The 19,829-nt window shown below is 44.1% G+C and overlaps 1 protein-coding gene across 3 annotated transcripts in view; it reads right to left on the bottom strand.

The window, feature by feature from the left end:
* Positions 1 to 19,829, bottom strand: part of KDM2A (lysine demethylase 2A) — a 188,078-nt gene that overhangs the window by 104,906 nt on the left and 63,343 nt on the right. For all 3 annotated transcript variants that reach the window (XM_073686145.1, XM_073686144.1, XM_073686146.1), the window contains exons 10-12: positions 4,182 to 4,297; positions 3,950 to 4,076; positions 2,832 to 3,304 (exon numbers count right to left, since the gene is read on the bottom strand). In XM_073686145.1, coding sequence (XP_073542246.1) covers positions 2,832 to 3,304; positions 3,950 to 4,076; positions 4,182 to 4,297 — 716 coding nt within the window. The remainder of the gene's footprint in view (positions 1 to 2,831; positions 3,305 to 3,949; positions 4,077 to 4,181; positions 4,298 to 19,829) is intronic.

Raw genomic sequence — 19,829 nt, 5'->3', positions numbered from 1 at the left:
TGACCAAACTATAGCAGGATAAATTTCAAGCTGACAATTTTGTACGGCCCCAGAGTGATGGTCCAAAGATCCAAAAGGCTCATGTCAGAAAAAAGGTTCCCCACCCCTGCCCTAATGGAAAGGCACACTCTCCATTAGGATGTGAAAAGCCAGCGAAGTGATGGGAAGCGGTTAACGTGAGATGTTGTGCAATTATGGGAAGAGAACCCTGTTATTTTTTTTTTAAAGATATCCAAGACACCATAGAGCTCCTAGTAAAAATCAAATCTTTATTCCAAAATATTTAAAACATCAGAGCAGTGTTTCGGCCAAGTCTCAAGCTGAAATACAGTCAGGCCATTTGGCAAGAAATGTTCTCTAATTTTGTCTCCTCACTGCTTTGATATATTAAATATTCTGGAATAAAGACTGGATTTTTACAAGGATCTCTATGGTCCCTCGGAGATCTTTGGATTTGCTGTCGCTTTAGGACCTGGTGGGAGGCCCTGCCGAGTAGCACATACTCATCAATGGTGCGTGGAAATTCTATACGGACTGAATACAGATGAAACGTGGACTGATTTACTCGTACGAGAAAAATGACTGCCATGTTAATCAGCCCAGGGATGTGCTGTCTTCTCAGCAGACTGCAGCCATCACTCTGCATCCGAGCTAAAGACAGATTGTTTCTTCCGGCTCGGACATGATGTGAAGGCTGCAGCCAGTCAGCGGCTGCTAGATGTGTACAGCAGCCAAGTGACGTCCCCTGTCAGGAATGGAAGCCAGGAGGGGATAAAGGCAACTGTGTAGCGGAATGGCAATGTGAGTACATGGCTTTTATGGCAGTACCCAAAAGTGGAAGGCAATGTATGATTAAAAACAAAATGTAATATATGTAGTGGTAACAGAACAAAGACTGTACACCAGGAGATCCAGACACCGTGGTGAAAGTGACCATCATAGATTTGTGTTTCAATGTGCCCATTACCACTAATTCCTAGCGGTGAAACAAATAGGGGCTTGTGAGCTCTGACCAGTGCCTTTAGCTGTTGGGGGTCTCACACGCTCTGCCAAATACAATAACACAGTTATGTATGAAAAAACTGTGATATGAAAAAGAGGTATGTAGCATCCCACCGTTCACCACATGTACCAGTACACAGCACCCATAAAGATCACATCGTTTAATAAAGTCCCAATGAAATACAGCTTGTAAAGTACGTTTTTATGTAGTATTGCATAGTGTCGCCATAACGTACACTGTACAGCACAATCTCCTGACAGTTGTTCAGTCCATGGAAGTATGGATTTGTCACCAATACTTCTCTTAGCTATCCAAACAAATGAGGCCTATACAGAAAAATGTACTGCCCGTTTTATATCTGCTGGTGAATACTCAACTGTACTATCTGTATCACCCCATGCAGAGTCACAGAGTTTTCACCCATTACAGATTAGAAAATTGGCCTGACTTTGCCATCTGCACCAAGATAAATTCTCATCTTCCTCAAGTGCTGTAATCGCTTCATATAAAACCTTCCTATTCCTCATTCTTCAGACATCCATGAACCACGTAAGTCTTCTATTCCTGATATTCACAGATAAAACAAATACCCATTATAGTCTATGTGACCATTCACATGTGGGTTTTTTTTGTGGACCATATATATCCGTGCAAAAATCATGTCTGTTTTTGATCGGAATCATGCAAAAAAAATGCATATAAGTCTATGGGTCCGTGAAAATCACAGACAGTACAGTATGGTCCCCATGCGCAGTCTGTAAAATGCTCAGGAGAAGATTTGCAATTTAATTTTTTCTTTTTCCATACAAGAAAATCAGTGATGAAACACGGACGGTAAAACTTATACACTTAACCAAACATGGATGACACGATGATCCAAAACACTGATAAGACTCGGACCAGTTTTTACTTATGCGAAAACTCAAGGAAGTGAGACATCATAATGGAATGGTCTTTCTGATATCCGTTGACATGCTACAATCATTGTACTTGGTGGACGATTTAATGGTTTCGGACTGCCGATCGCATTGTTCTTCCGGTGGCAAGCCATTAACAGACGTCAGTCTGTGGCTTTCTCATACAGAATACAAGAGCGCTCACTATTGTGCCCACAAGATCACAATAATTTAGATGCATGGTACTGGCGGCCAAGAACATACTCTCAGAACTAGTCCCATCTTTTTTATGCAATAACAGTGTAACATAGGACTCCTGGTTACCCATTGTGCAGGGACACTGCAACACAACTCCATTGAAGCTTAGCTAGCAATTAGGATTAATGAAGTTAAGCATAGGAAGTTACTTTGAATGTTGGACAACCCTTTCTCAATTGCTATATTCCCCTTTCTAAAATAATAACAGCTTGTGCTCCTCTCTGGTGCCGTTCCAGCGACATCAGCATCTGGCTTCTCATGATGTTGTTATGTCACAGGGGCCCTGCAGCCAATCAGTGCCCCTTATTGGGCAGCTCCACGCTCACTTCCTTAGGTCAAAACAGACACCCGGTAAAAGTTAGAGCGGCCGCATTGTGATCTCCAAATATTAGTTACGTCCGATGGAAGTGAGAGTAACGCAGCCCAACAACAGGCGCTGATTAGCTGCAGGGCTCACATGACATAACGTCAAATGATCCACGGTGCCAAAGTCGTTGGAATGGTGCCAGCACTGGAGCAGAGTACAGACTTTTGTTATTTTAGACAAAATATGGGAATATAGCAATTGAGAAGTGGTTGTTCAAGTAATGGAAAACACCTTCTGCTTCTTTTTTTTTTTTTATTAAAAAGCTTTCGAATAACATTAGGCAAAAACACGCAGAAGTGACACTCACCTTGATGTCTGCGATTAGAGCATCTGGGTCATGAATGCCATCAGGAAGGCACTTCTTGTGTGGAGGAAGAGATTCAAGCTTCTTAACAAGGCAATGTAGACCTTCAATCTCAAACCATGTCAAGGAATGGGGCATACTTGGAGGTGAGGGTGGTGTAGGCAGAGATGGGGGTGGTGTAAGAGGCCTGTGTGCTGCAGGAATTCTGGACATAAGAAGCCTCTCCTCATGCCGCTGCCGTGATCTTTCCCTCTGTCGTCGTTCCCGTTCTCTCCGCCTTTGTATATCTCTCTCCACCCTTCTTCTTTCTCTCTCTTTTTTACTCAAACCTTCTTCCTCCTCCCAGTCTTGATCTGAAGAGTCATCATACTCGGATGATGAGGATGAGGAGGGCGAAGAAGAAGAGTTTGAAGAAGAAGATGAAGACGAAGATGATGACGGTGTTTCTGGCCTTCTCCGACCATTTAGCTCCAAATCTGAGGATAGAAAGAAAAATAACAAAATTAATTAGAATGATGTTAATAAGATTTGGTGCCAAAGTAGGCAAAATGCTGGAGTCTTCTAGAAACAGACAATAAAATCTCTCTTATGCATCAATAAAACACAACTCAAAAAGTTGTGACACCAGTTTTCTACATGAATTACCTGACCCCTGGCATTTAACCAGTCCTGTATAAGGTCAGGACTAATAGCCCCACACATTCAGGCAAGCTTAGCATACCATTCTAGTGATCACTGGGTCCTAGTGCTGGGCCCCCCACACCCCTTGCGACAATTAGATATTTATCACTGACCATGTGTATAGGTAATAAATGTCAATTGTGGAGCAAACTCTTTTATGGCTTCACACAATGGTTGTTGGACAAAGGTCACTGTAGATTTCAATGCACTTTAAGCCTAAAATAGAAGTGTATGCAGCAAGAAGCAAAAGTTTAAATCGTTCATTTATTTTTACGAAAAATAAACAGAGCGGGACAAAGCGCGAGCGGGCGGGACAAAGCGCGAGCGGGCGGGACAAAGAGCGAGCGGGCGGGACAAAGAGCGAGCGAGCGGGACAAAGAGCGAGCGAGCGGGACACAAAAGGGACCATCTGTGCAGTCTTTCAGTAATAAGGCACTCACCTATACTCAGTGACTCTCTCTGGAAGTCCTTGGTGAGATGAGATCTCCTTGTCATGCAATAAATATATCGCTCCAAAACGTACCAGCACATCTCATAATAAAAAGGGTATCGAAACTTTGTGGGGACCTGAAGAGGTGTGTAAAAATAATGAATAAAAAATAAGAGGTCATGTTAATTTTTAACAAACCGGTCGCATTGGTGGAATTAGTTGCACATTTTTATAGGACTCACCCGTGTTCGGTCTTCAATGCTATAGATGCGTAGTTGCATTGGGATATTGAAACTATGCAGGAAATTGCCGCCAAAAACGAGAGTATCCTGAGGAGTATACACTGCATGGATCCACCCTATAAAGACACAACATATGCTAACAGTGGGCTTATAAGGAAGGAGGAAGTATGGCGACATCTGCCCTACATTATTAGTAAGATAAGCAGCAGCACAGACAGGTGAGCCCACTATGATAACACTGGTTTCATGGTATAATCCCATTTTTTTTTTGTGTATGTAGGCGTCATCTAAAATTATTTCATTGAGGCTATGTGCCCACGATGCAGATTTTAAGTAGAAATTTCCTGAGCGTTTGTCTCTCCTTGCCAGAAAAAACGCATGCGGTTTTTACATGCGTTTTTGACACGTTTTTACATGTTTTTTTTTTTTAAGCGTTTTTGAGCATCAATGAATGATTTTTGGAGCCAAGTTAAGTTGGTGGGACATTGCTTAAGCCCTTGAATTACCATAAGAACTGGGGTGAGTATATTGGTTGATTTAGATGATTAAATAATGGGTCTGTTGTATTTCGAATAAAGTGTTTAAACTGCGTCTGTGTGTTTCTTTACTTTGTTTGGTCATGAAAAGGTCTGATTGACACCTTCACATCACCAAACAAAAGAGCTGGGTGTCAGCTGGTCCCATTCACCCAATCTTCATTAGCATTTCTATTCACGTAATTTATGCGACTGTGGTGAGCTGTTTTTTTTTAGCCTGGGAATGTGCCACTAGACAAACATTTTCCCTGGCCATAATTAACATCTCACAGCTGGTTCGTTAGCCCCTACGCCCCCCCCTCCCCGATCAGCACTCAGCAGCACTTTGCGCACAACGTATTTATGTTGCGTCCAAAACGCGGAGTTATAATGCTGCACTTTTGGTACATGTGAATCCACCGCATATAATGACACTACAATCAGTCAAAATCTGCAGCGGAGACTAGCGTGTCCGCTACAGAAATTGGCATGCTGCGGGTGAGTTTGGGTACGTGGCCATGGTCAGGAGCGACAGCAGGTTTGACGCTGCGTGTATATACAGTGTCAAACTCGCAGCGTCCAGATGTTACAGTATAGTGGATGGGATCTCTAGAAATCCCACGTCCACTATGCATGCATCAGAGGCTGCGGATCACCCGTGGACACTGACATTTGGTGCGTCTTTCAGGACCGCAGCATGTCAAATTCTCTTGTGAAGTCGCTAGTCTCCAAACATTAATTTGACCACTAGAAAGTATTGAATGCGGTAAATCCGCATGGTTCAGTGAACACATGCGGATTTACCTGCGTTCAATAGAATGCAACGTTATGGACGCAGTAAGAATTTGCGTCCAAAGCGGTGCTACGTCAGAATTATGGGCACAAAGCCTAAATAAAATTTAAAAAAAAAAAAAAAAAAAAATGGCGTGGCTCCCTCTTATTTTTATAACCAGCAGAGGGAGAGCCGATCGCTGGGGTCTGATATTAGTAGCCGTGGAAGGGGCCATTAGCCAACAATGTTCTATAGCTATTAAAGGGGTTGTCCGGTACTTTTATAAAAAATGCCAGTGTGTTTTAATGATAAATACAAGCTTCTTTCTAATTACCTTGTACTGCTGATACTGCCTGTGAGCGGCGCTATCGATAGCCGCTCACAGGCAGCACGTGACCCCCGGCTGACGTCACGACAAGTGAGGCGTGACTCAGCGATGGGGTCCCCGCGGTGGCAGCATCAGCTGATCGGTCATGAGACCGATTAACTGATAACCGGCTTCAGCAAACAGCTGATGGTCACGTGACCATCAGCTGATTGCAGCGGCACTTATCACCTGATGGTCACGCGACCATCAGCTGATCGGTGACGTCACTGATCACCAGAGCCACACAGTGTGCAGCGAGCCGCTGATGGGACAGCATCGCCCAGGAGGACACCGGGGGCCGCCGGAGAGGTTATTATGAAGGTTTATTTTTACTTTTTGATTCTTCTTTTTACTGGCGCTGGCACGCAGGCTGGGAGAAGCAGGCTGCCGTTTCTCCCATCCACGCTGCTCTCGCTGTTATCAGTCAGAGCAGCGATCGGATGAGAGGAGTAGCAGCCTCCTCTCCTGACCCGGGTACCCGCCAAGGCGCGATTCCGGTGCGATTTTGCGCCTATTGATTTACATTGAAAAGCAGCAAATCTGCATGTATAGATATTATACATGCGGGTTTGCTGCGATTCAAAGGCTATCAATACTGTCAGCAACAACTCAGCTAGTCCTCAAACCTCTGCTTCATTGCAGGTCTAGATCATGAATCTATCCAAAATGACTATTAAACACAAAGCAGAGATAAAGCACAGCCTCTGCTTCATTCTCACTGCCATTAACTATTTCAGGAGGGGGCCTTTTATTATCATTTTTATACCTTTTTGTCCATCCGTCCCCACCTTCATCCAAGAGCTATAACTTAATTTTTACGTCATCATGGCTGTATAGCCAGACATGCTGTAGTTTTGAATGACACCATTCACTTTAACAACTAACATACTGAAAAAAAGAAAAAAAAATTCCAAGTGCAGCAAAATTGCAAACAAACTACAATTCCAAATTATTCCTGTAACGTTTTATCATTAATTCATAGCCTTTCTCCTCCGTACATCTCTGAACTAATCTCCCGATATATTCCCTTACGTAATCTCTGGTCCTCCTAAAACCTCCTTCTCTCCTCCACACTTATTAGTTCCTCACCCAATCACCTCCAAGACTTCTCACGACTATACCACATCCCCTGAAATTCTGCGCCTCAACACGTCCGATTAGCCTCCACATTTGGATCCTTCAGATGGAACCTGAAAAACCATCTCTTCAAACAAGCTTACAGCCTGCCATGACCACCCTGCCTCCTTACCACCACCAGAGCTGCTGCAACCCCCCACCTACTGTCTCCTTCCCCGTTCCTGTAGAATGTAAGCCCGCAAGGGCGGGGTCCTCCTCCCTCTGTACCAGTCTATCATTGTTAGTTTGTTTACTGTAAGTGACATCTGTATTTTGTAAGTAACGCCTTCTTATGTACAGCGCAAGGAAATCAATGGCGCTATATAAATAAATAATAATTCATCAGACATGGAGTCCCATGAGATCTAGTTTTGTAGGTGAGCTGGTTTTATGTATAATATTTTGAGGTACACATGGCATTTGCTTGTTTGTTTTTATTGCAGTTTTTGGAAGGAGTTGCACTGACCGAAAATGGAATTTTATTTATTTTTCTGAATTAACTAGATAATCAAAACGAGGCTAAAAAAAATTCACAATTAGTCCCGCATAAAACAGCCTACACACATCTATGAAGAGAAAAAAAAAATTCTGCTGAAAATAGGGAAGAAAAAGGCAAAAAAGCAAAAAATGTACTGGTCATTAAAGGGGTAATCAAGGATTGGGAGTAAAGTCTTAAATCAATCTATGTGACCTACAGACAGCCATGTAGTGACGTATGCGGTGCACACACAATCACTTCCCCGGAATTCACAGTGAGAGCGGGTAGTCACACAACGACTAGATACATTAACTGAAAGAATGCCAAATGAGACTAGTCAGCTTGTGGTTGCAAGTATGCAAGTCGCACACACGAGGTCAAGCGACAGCCCTCGCACTGGCAATGCCAGGGAATTGAGACAGCAGTCTGCAGTCACTGTTTCCCTGAAGACCTTTGTCCCAAGCCTGGAAAACATCATTCAGGCCTGATCATTAGAGGGTTCATTTTAGATTTTCAAAGATGAAACCATTGTGGTTGCACTATACAAAATTTTGTTTCTTTTTTATTATTTTTTATTTTTGAATTGGGAAAAAGGGGCAACTTTTATACAAAAAAAACCCCAAAAAAACTTGTATTCACTTTTTTGCTAGTCCCTCTACGGGAATTAAAGGGGTTTTCTGGGGAAAAAAAAGTTCATTTTAATCAATAGATCTGGGAAAAATAATAACTTCCAGAATTGAATGCGTATTTAAAAAAAATGTTCCCATGCTGAGATAATCTTATAAATGTGCCCCTGCTGTGTACTGTGTAATGGCTGTGTCTGACTGAAGGTACACGGTCTGATCATACCACAGCTCCTGGGCAGGAGAGGAAGCAAAAGGGTATACAGACAGGACAGCACAGGATTACAGCTGATTCTTTCTGTGAGCTAAAACATTTGACTGCCTGTGTTTAAACAATATTTTATCTCAAAGAAAGAACCATTTGTTTTCCCATGCTGTATACTCTTTTGCTTCCTCCCCTGCCCAGGAGCTGTGGTATGATCAGACCATGTTCCTGTACGGTCAGACACGGCCATTACACAGTACACAGCAGGGGAGCATTTATAAGATTATCTCAGCACAGGGACTTTTTATTTAAACACATCCAATTGTGGAAGTTATTATTATTCAAAGATCTATTGATTAAAATGAACTTTGTTCTTGGGACAATCCCTTTAAACCTTTGGTCACATTAATTATAAATCGCAGTACTGCAATAAATAAGGAAATTACTAGTTACCTATGAAACCCAGTCACATGCAAGGCTTCATAGGTGTACCAAGATGATAGTGACCTAGCCTTGAGTAAGCCCAATGGTTGTCATCAGCATCCAGGAGCCATCTGAACCATTTAACAGTCAGTGATTGACATAGGCCTCTAAATGGTTAAAGCGAACCTATCAATAACATTATTATTATTTATTTTAAAAGCTGATGTAATATTATTAATGATTTCACAAAAAAAAACTCCTGAGTAAAGCACATACAAAACCTGAGAAAACCCGCTCTTGATAGCACAAGCCTCTCATTCAGATGAGCAGTCTCCAGGGAAATCCCCACACTGCCCTGCACTGCTGACCTCACTCTCCCATAATGCCTAGCACCAAGGAAAGTGAGCCATGTACTGTTAGAGCTGCTCTCTCTCCCCAGCACAGGCTGAGACTGAATCTCATCACCCTGTCCTGCTCTGTCAACAGAGGAGCAAGATAGACAGGGCCGGACTGGCCATCTAGCAATTGCCAGAAGAGCCTCTCTGGTCGTGGGCTGCATTGTCTGCTATGCTGTTAACAGTATTGCCATCCACAAGATGCCGATACCAAAAGTTATGATGGTGCACAAAGCCGCGGCCTCCATCCTTTATCCAGGCAGGTCGCGGGTTGTCTGTGGCCTGCCGGAGGCCAGTGGCAAGTGGGGGATGTCTGCTGTGCAATGATGCCACATTGCACCACCAGCGTCCACTGCGAGAATAGACAGAAGAAAAGACAGACGCTGAGGAGGACGAGGAGTCTGGGTTAGGCGAGTATGAGGTTTTTATTTTTGTGGTGCTGTGGGGGACCATCATACTATAGAAGGGGCTGTTGGGTGGACAATCTTGATTTCCTCCGGGCAGGGTAATATATCCCCATCTTGGGCTCAGGGACAAGGACTGCTTGGGCATTTGTGTTTTCAAATGCCAGGGCATTTCAGACCCAGTCCGTTCCTGAAGATAGATGTGCTGACAGTAGAGGTGACGGCTTCTGCACAGCTATGCTCCACGCAATGTGTTTGGGTATGTGCAGACCATCCCGAACCGGCTGCGGAGAAGCCGCCTTCGGCTTCCACTCATTATGCAAATGAGAGCCGACCTCTTTTTTTTTTTTTTCTCACAGGAGGGCTTTCCCCATAGAGATTAGGTCTATGGAGAACGCCCCCATGCGGACCCGCAGGAGAAATAGATATGCTGCGATCTGGAAAAATGCGACGTATGTCTGTTTCGACGGGTGAGCCGCAGACGCATAGTGGGCATGGGATTTGTATAAATCCCATCCACTATGCTGTAACATCTGGCCACTGCAGATTGCACGCATCCAATCCGCAGTGAACACTGATCGTGTGAACATACACTTTGTGTGCTGATGCTCCACTGAAAAGATACATTGTACAGGGAGCAGGTAGTAAATGCAGGAGGATGTGCTGTATGGGTGCAGTATGTGATATCTAGGAGCAGGACTTCTATGGAGGGGGAGGCTGCAGCTCCTGCAAGTTAGATGTCAATGAGTAGAGCAGAACAATACAGAAGCTATCACCTCTGCTGTGAATGCCCTGCTGTGCTGCACTAAATAGATGTGCACTTTTAGAATTGTATACACTGTACACAAAGACATGTATATATTTATTGATTACATCTGCATTTATTAATATATATATATATATATATATATATATATATATATATATATATATATATATATATATATATATATATATATATATATATATATATATATATATATATATATATATCTACAGTTGAAACCAGAAGTTTACATACACTATATGTTACGTCCCATGATTGGGAATATCACAGACTATATCGGACTTCTTACAGTTGCTATATATTGCTGTTTCATTGCATTGCAGTAATGTTTGCTTTTCTGAGTAGATTGTCCTTTCTCTCTCCCTGTCCCCCTCTGATGTGGCTGTGATGTAACTAACCCCTACCACCTTCTTCATATTTCTGCTCATTCTCCATCTTAACCACCATAGAAGCCCGTGTGCTCTCAGCCTGACTGAGAAAAAGTCTTTTTACCTGCTGCATAATGCACTACAACAAGATTTCTGCAAGAAAAACACGTATATTACTTACCGGTAATGTGTTTTTTCGTAACCCATGACGGCACAACGAGAGAGGGGATCCGCCCTTCAAGGACAGGAAACCTTCAAGATAAAAAGGGCGGCGCCTCTCTCCCGCATCAGTGGATTACAGAGCATGAGAGGACTCTCCGGTTAGAGCACATAATTTTATTAACCATAAACGAATTTCACCCATGTGAATACTCAACACCCACCAACCGGAAGGTGAACACCATAGTGATAGGGAGGGAATGTTAAGGTGCCGTCATGGGTTCCGAAAAAACACATTACCGGTAAGTAATATACGTGTTTTTCTGTCACCCATGACGGCACAACGAGAGAATTACAAAGAACTAAGTATGTAAGGGAGGGACCACAGCCTGCAGAACCCTTCTCCCAAATGTGAGATCAGAGGAGGCAGAAAGGTCAAGTCTATAGTGATTATAGAAAGTGGACGGAGATGACCATGTGGCTGCCTTACATATTTGCTCAATGGGCACGTCCGCTCTTTCTGCCCAGGAAGCAGCCATGCCCCGTGTAGAGTGGGCCTTCAGATTGCTAGGAGGATCTCCGCCCGATCCCGTATAGGCCATCGTGATGGCTTCCCGGATCCACCTTGACAGAGTGCCTTTTGAGACCTTTGATCCCTTCCGGGAGCCCTGGAAGGAGACAAATAGAGCCCTATCCTTCCTCCATGAGCTTGTGGATGCTAAATAATGTATAAGGCATCTCCTGACATCCAAGGTATGAAATCTTTCCTCCTTGCTATTTTTTGGCTCAGGACAGAAGGATGGTAGGGCTATCTCCTGAGACATATGAAACTTAGAAACAATCTTAGGTAGAAAAGCAGGATCTGGTCTCAAAACTACTCTATCATCTAGCACTAAGGTAAAAGGTGGATCTGCAGATAAAGCCTGTAACTCACTAACCCTTCGTGGTGATGTTAAGGCCATCAGAAGTATTGGTTTTAGGGTGAGTATTTTAATGGACCCTGAGCTAAGGGGCTCAAAGGGAGAACCTGTTAACGTGTTTAGCACCAAGTTTAAATCCCAAGAAGGGACCCTTATTGTAGGGGTTGGATTGGCTCTACTGCATGCCCTCATGAACCTGGAAATCCATTTGTTACAGGCCAGATTATAATTATACAAGGCCCCTAAGGCCGAGATTTGGACCTTTAAAGGTGCTAACCGCTAGACCTTTTTCCAGCCCTCTTTGGAGAAATTCCAAAATGGCCGTTATGGGAACCTCCCCCCCCCCCCCAGGGAGAATCCCTGAGATGACAAGAACTTCTTCCAGACTCTACTGTAAATTTTAGTAGTGATTGGTTTTCTACTCCCTAGAAGAGTAGTAACTAGATTCGATGAGAAACCCCGACCCTCTAGCAATGACCTCTCAAGTTCCAGGCCGCTAAGTGCAATCCTTTCACCTGATGATGGAATATAGGGCCTTGAGCAAGAAGGTCGGGAATCTCTGGAAGAATCCAGGGATTCGTGACTGACATGCTCCTTAGCCAAAAGAACCATGGTCTCTTGGGCCAGAAGGGAAGGGGGCTATGAGGACCACTCGAGCCTGATCCTCCCGGATCTTCCTCAACACTGCTGGAATCAGGCATGTTGGGGGAAAGGCATAGGCCAGACTGAAATCCCATCTGCACTGCAAGGCGTCTACTAGTAAATGGTTTTCCATGGGATTCAGTGAGCATAACTTTTTTAGCTTGCTGTTCTGACGGGCTGCAAACAGGTCGACCTCTGGAGACCCCCACATGGCCACTAGGTGGCGGAAGACTGAGTGATTTAGAGTCCATTCTCCCTGCAATAATGGCCTGCGACTTAGAAAGTCCGCCTTCGTGTTGTCCTCTCCTCAGATATGAAGGGCCTTTAAAGAGAGAACTTTTCCTTCCACTAGAGAAAATATCCTCCCTGCAACCTGCATTAGTGATTTTGAGCGAGTTTCCCCCTGGTGGTTCACATATGCCACCGTGACCTGGATGTCGGACAGAATTTTTACGTGATGACCTCGTAGAAGGGGTAAGAAGCGGATTAGTGCCTTTTCTACCGCCCGTAGTTCCCACATGTTGGAAGACTCCAGACTCTCCTCCTCTGACCAAGTCCCTTGTATCGGGTGGTTGTCCAAGTGCATCCCCCACCCCCTGGGGCTGGCGTCCGTAGTAATCACTCTCGTAAATTGGGGAACCCAGGGGACGCCTGTCCGGAACGTGTTTGTCTCTAACCACCAATACAGAGACTGAATTACATTTTGAGGGAGTGTTAATGTGCCCTCCAGATGCCCCCCGAGGATGATTTCGTTCTTTAGGACGTCCCATTGGAACGCTCTTGAATGAAACTGGGCCCAGCATACTGCTGGGATGCAGGAGGTGAGGGATCCCAACAGAGACATGGCCCCCCTGAGAGTCATTACTGGGTCTGTTATGGCTGTCGAAACTAGATTTTTTATTTTCTCTCTTTTCTCCTCGGGCAGACGACATTCCTGTCTAACCGAATCCAAAGTAAGGCCTAAAAAAAATCTGAGTCGTATGAGGGATCAACTTTTATTTTTCTAGGTTTAAACACCATCCTAAGTTCATTAAGATGGTGCACACCTGATCCACCTGGGCGAGGCAGTGCTCGTAAGTTGTGCCCACTATTAGGAAATCGTCCAGGTACGGAATGATCAATCTGTTTTCCTCCCTGAAATGAGCCGTAACCTCCGCTATAAGTTTTGTGAATATGTGGGGCGCCACTGCTAGGCAGAAGGGAAGAGCTCTGTACTGGAAGTGCTTGACGACTCCCTGCATAGTTACGGCTACTCTGAGGTATTTTTGAAAGTTGTGATGGATTGGGACATGGTAATACGCAACCTTTAGGTCCAACACTGCCATGTAGCACCCGGGGAATAGAAGGCTTATCGTTGATTTTATTGTTTCCATCTTGAATGATGGAATGTTCAGGAATGCGTTTAGGCCCTTCAAGTTGAGGATGACTCTGTATGAATTGTCCGGCTTCTTTATAAGGAATAAGGGGGAATAAAATACTCTTTTTTCCTTTTGTGGTGACACCTCCAGCAAGACGTTCTTTTGCAGAAGACCTGAAATCTCTTCCTCCAATGCCCGCTGTTCTGGTAGAGAGGATCTTAAGGCATTCGGAATAAATTTCTCTGGTGGGTTCCTCAAAAACTCCAGTTTAAAACCTGATTTCACTAAATTGAGGATCCACCTGCTGGAAGAGATCCTTTCCCAGGCTGCAAGGAAGAGAGAGAGCCTCCCTCCCACCTGGGATAGAGTGTCATTTTGGCGGCTTGCGACTATCCTGGGAGGGCCCGCCGAACAAAAACCCTTTCCTGGAACGATCCTCTCATCTAGATTGTTCCGTGGACGTCCTAATGCGGCCAAATTTCTTCCTCCAAAAGGACTGCTTAAAAGTTGAGAAGGAAGGTTTAGGGAATCCTTTTCTGTCACCTGCTTTCTCCAGAATTGTGTCAAGAGAGGCACCAAATAGAAAATCTCCTTCACACGGAAGAGAACATTGCTTCCCCTTCGTTTGTATATCCCCCGGGCAACATTTTAGCCAGACTGCTCTACGGCCGGCATTAGACAGGGCCGCAGATCTTGCCGCTAATCTGGTGGAATCTGCAGAGGCGTCCGATAGGAAAGCCACAGCTCCTTTCAATACAGGTAGAGAGGCCAGAATAGAGTCCTGTGACTCGTTTTTAACCTGGTCTTCTAACCATTCTAACCAAACCATAAGGGATCTTGCCGTATAGGTTGCTGCTATGGCTGGTTTCAATGCCTCCGCTGATGACTCCCAAGTACCCTTAAGGAAGGTATCTACGTTCCGGTCCAGCGGGTCCTTCAGCATCCCTGTGTCTTCAAAGGGGAGAGAAGATCTTTTAGAAGCTTTGGACACTGCAACATCCAGCTTCGGGGCTTTATTCCAGGAAGCGGTATCTTCCTCATTAAAGGGATATTTCCTTTTGAAGGAGGATGGAAGGGGACCCTTTTTTTCCGGCCTATCCCACTCCTTCTTGATAAGTCCCTGCACTTTATCATTAATAGGGAAAACTATGTTTTTTCCGATCCAAGGTGCCAAACATAATATCCTGGACTGATTTCTTTGCTTTCTGGTCAATTAACCCCATTGTGGACCTGACTGCTTTCACTAAGCTATCCACACTTTCCAGGGGAAAACAATGACCTGTGCCTGCCTCGCTATCCGAAGAGGAAGTGTCAGTGGAGTCATCCAATATTCCTTCGTCGGATTCAGAGCCTGAAAGGGTGGGTGGGGTTTTTGCTCTATGGGCCTGGGATGCTTGGGAGAACGATTTTAACGATCTCTCTACCTCAGACCTAATAAGAGTTCTTAGATTTGAAGAAAAATCCGGGATTCCCTCCGAAATGGTTTCCTCAATACATGGCTGGCATAATTTTTTGGGCCAGTCTTTAGTCACACCCCGTTCACACAGGGCACAAACTCTGTACTTGGACTTCTCCGTACATTTTTGGGACATTCGGAACGGGAGGCAGAACGGTATCCGATACTTCTCCTCGGGAGACCGCGGAATCATCGATCCTGCAGGAGCTATGCCGGCTGGACCTTGAATCCTTGGTGCTGCGTGTCCCAGAATGCCCGCTGCTCCTGCTCTGCATTGGACGCTGCTCCTGGGTGCGCCTCCGGCGCCGAGGCTGCTCAATCTCCTCGGGCTGCTGCAGCTGCAGCATGGACTGCTGCTCTTGCTGCTGATGCGGTGGGGAGGGGTGCTGTGAGGCCATAACGCTGCACTGCGCCACGGCCTGGCCGGTGATCCCCGCAGCTACCGGTACCTCCCCCGAAAATTACATCCGGGGGTCAGAGGTCCCGGCGCGCCTCCCGGATTCGTCACTTCCGGTCGCGCCATGTGACGTCACATCCGGGACGCGGTTTTGCCGGCTACCATACCGTGTAGGTACCGCACCCCCCCGCCCGCACGCGGGGAGACCACATGTCGGCGCCCCCCGCGGCGCTTCCAGGACCCACGGGACCGGCCACAGTCGAGACTGTGCCCGACCATGCCGACGAGAAGGAAGGTCCCCCATCAAGGACAGGAAACCACTGATGCGGAGAGAGGCGCTGCCCTTTTTATCTTGAAGGTTTCCTGTCCTTGAAGGGCGGATCCCCTCTCTTGTTGTGCCGTCATGGGTGACAGAAAAATAAAGCTTCTTCTGAATCTTCACAATGTGCCTTCCTGCAGCAGAGTTAAAATATCTGTGGACATCGCCCTTGTAAGGTGAAGAGGCAGTCTGGAAACAGTGCCTCACAACGCCCTATACTTGCAGCACAGCCATGGAGACAGAATACTATATAAAAAGACATATACATGTTTTTATCAATATCTGACATGAAATCAGAATAAACCTTTACCGTTTTAGGTCAATTAGGATTACCATAAATTTTAATATTTGCCAAATGCCAGAATAATGAGAGAGAGAGAGAGAATGCTTTCAGGCATTTTTATTACTTACTGCGAAGACAAAAGTTTACATACACTAAGATTACTATGCCTTTAAACAATTCTGGACTGCCCATATGATGATGTCATGTGTTTGGAAGCTTCTGTTTTTTGGCAACATCTGAGTTAATTAGAGACACACCTGTGGATGTATTTAAATGAACACCTGAAACACACTGCTTATTTGTGTACCATCATGGGAAAGTCTAAAGAAACCAGCCAAGATAACAGGAAGAGAATTGTGGACTTGCACAAGTCTGGTTCATCCTTGGGTACAATTTCAAGATACCGTAAGGTGCCTGGTTCATCTGTACAAACAATTATACACAAGTACAAACAAGATGGGAATGTCCAGCTATCATACCACTCAGTAAGGAGACGGGTTCTGTGTCCCAGAGATGAACGTGCTTTGGCCCGACATGTGCATATCAACACAAGGACAAAAGCAAAAGACCTTGTAAAGATGATGGCGGAAGCTGGTAATGATTGTGTCAATATCCACAGTGAAATGAGTACAGAATCAACATGGGCTGAAAGGCCACTCTGCCAGGAAGAAGCCATTACTCCAAAAGCAACATTAAAAAGCCAGATTGATATTTGCAAATGCACACAGGAACAAAGAGACATGTCCTGTGATCTGATGAAACTAAAACTGAACTTTTTGGGCATAGTAACCAACATTATGTTTGGAGGAAAAAGGGAGAAGCTTAGAAGCCTAAGACCACCATCTCAACTGTGAAACACGAGGGTGGCAGCAACAAGTTGTGGGGTTGTTTTGCTGCAGGAGGGACTGGTGCACTTCACAAAATAGATGGCATCATGAGAAAAGATGTGGCAATACTGAAGCAACATCTCAAGACATCAGGCAGAAAGTTAAAGCTTGGATCTTCCAAAAGAACAACGACCCGAAGTATACTGCCAAAATGGTAACAAAGTGGCTTAAGGATAACAAAGTCAATGTTTTGGAGTGGCCATCACAAAGCCCTGATCTCAATCCTATTGAAAATTTATGGGCAAAGCTGAAAAGGCAGGCGCGGGCAAGGAGACCTACAAACCTGGATCAGTTACACCAGTTTTGGCAGGAGGAATGGGCCCAAATTCCGGCCAACTATTGCGAGAAGCTTGTGGAAGGATATCCCGAACGTCTGACCCAAGTCATTCAGTTTAAGGGCAATGGCACCAAATACTAATGAAATGTAGGTAAACTTTTGACTTTGCAGTAAGTAATAAAAATGCCTTAAAACATTCTCTCTCTCTCTCTCATTACTCTGGCATTTGGCAAATATTAAATATTATGGTAATCCTAATTGACCTAAAACGGGAAAGGTTTATTCTGATTTTCTGTCAGATATTGAGAAAAACATGCAGATGTGTCTCTTTATATAGTGTATGTAAACTCCTGGTTTCAACTGTATATAAGACACAAATATATATACACAGACATATCTATACAGTGGGTACAGAAAGTATTCAGACCCCTTTACATTTTTCACTCATTGTTTCATTGCAGCCATTTGGTAAATTCTAAAAAGTTCATTTTTTTTCTCATTAAAGTACACTCTGCACGCCATCTTGACTGAAAAAAACAAATGTAGAAATTTTAGCAAATTTATTAAAAAAGAAAAACTAAAATATCACATGGTCATAAGTATTCAGACCCTTTGCTCAGTATTGCGTAGAAGCACCCTTTTGAGCTAGTACAGCCATGAGTCTTCTTGGGAATGATGCAACAAGTTTTTCACACCTGGATTTGGGGATCCTCTGCCATTCTTCCTTGCAGATCCTCTCAAGTTCCATCAGGTTGGATGGTGAATGTTGGTGGACAGCCATTTTCAGGTCTCTCCAGAGATGCTCAATTGGGTTTAGGTCAGGGCTCTGGCTGGGCAGCTGGACTCCAATGAAGGAGTAGAACCATCTCAAGGAGGATCACAAGGAAATGAACAGCATGTGACTTAAATATGAGTGTCTGAGCAAAGGGTCTGAATACTTATGACAATGTGATATTTCAGTTTTTCTTTTTTAATAAATTTGCAAAAATTTCTACATTTCTGTTTTTTTTCAGTGAAGATGGGGTGCAGAGTGTACTTTAATGAGAAAAAAATGAACTTTTTAGAATTTGCAATGAAACAAAGAGTGAAAAATTTAAAGGGGTCTGAATACTTTGTACCCACTGTATGTATGTATGTATGTATGTATGTATGTATGTATGTATGTATGTATGTATGTATGTATGTATGTATGTATGTATGTATGTATGTGGTATTTATTAACCCCTTCGCAAGCTTGGGATTTTCCATTTTTGCATTTTCGTTTTTTGCTCCTCTTGTTCCCAGAGCCATAGCATAAGCAGAGAAATGCTCAGCCCTTGGTATACTAATCAGCGCTGGGCGGGTAGACTGATTCCCTCTATCAGTCTAGTACTAAGTGCTCATCGGTATTGCAGAAGTCAATGCATAAGGCTGGAATCTCATGCGAAAGCATCGGATGCGATATGTTAATAACACTCGGCTCCAGCTCTGCTGCAAGTGGGCGTCGAGTGTAAGTGCACTGTGCTCTCATCCTCCCACAAGAAAGAATCGCAGCACAAGTAGTAATTTCTCCATCTCCTCTATGGCCTGTCTCAGCGTATATCGGTCTGCACTGGGATGACATCGGAGTGCAGTCCTATGCCAACCACAGCATGCTATGATTGCGATTATTTTCTCATGCTGATTTGGCATGAGAGAACAGTTGAGCACTGCCCCACAGAATAACACTGGGCCGAGTGCGATGTGATGTTTTATTGCTTAGCACTCGGCAGTCATACACTCGTGTGACCCCGGCCTTAGTCAGTCTCTAGCCCCATGGATTGGTTCAGCTTAATCCATGCAGTAGACACAATTTGTTCTTGTCAGTAGCGCTCAGCATAAATAGTATTAGCATATAAAGTATTAACAGTGCAAGACAAGGCGCAGACCAACCAAATCCCTCTTCAAGCCCAGCGCTGAGCAGTCAGTGTGTCCTGATCGGCACTGTGATTGTACCTATACTTTATATGCTGAGCAATGCAGACAATACTAAACACCACAATAAATTATAGGGATATTAATATATATCTATCCCTACAAACAACTGCTCAGTGTTCAGTATATGTAAAAGAATAAAAACAGAAAAATAGCAAAACAGCAGTAATCCAAAATAATCTATAAAATGCAGGTATGTACTTGATATATGCAGTATGTATATACACACATGATATATACACGCATACAGTACAGACCAAAAGTTTGGACACACCTTCTCATTTAAAGATTTTTCTGTATTTTCATGACTATGAAAATTGTACATTCACACTGAAGGCATCAAAACTATGAATTAACACATGTGGAATTATGTACTTAACAAAAAAGTGTGAAACAACTGAAAATATGTCTTATATTCTAGGTTCTTCAAAGTAGCCACCTTTTGCTTTGATGACTGCTTTGCACACTCTTGACATTCTCTTGATGAGCTTCAAGAGGTAGCCACCGGAAATGGTTTTCACTTCACAGGTGTGCCCTGTCAGGT

Source organism: Phyllobates terribilis, unplaced genomic scaffold, assembly GCF_046119375.1.
Source record: "Phyllobates terribilis strain yellow unplaced genomic scaffold, ASM4611937v1 Scaffold_5__5_contigs__length_657084704, whole genome shotgun sequence".
NCBI lineage: Eukaryota > Metazoa > Chordata > Amphibia > Anura > Dendrobatidae > Phyllobates > Phyllobates terribilis.
Note: the sequence above shows the minus strand (reverse complement) of the source record. Positions and strands in the feature narration are given on the sequence as shown.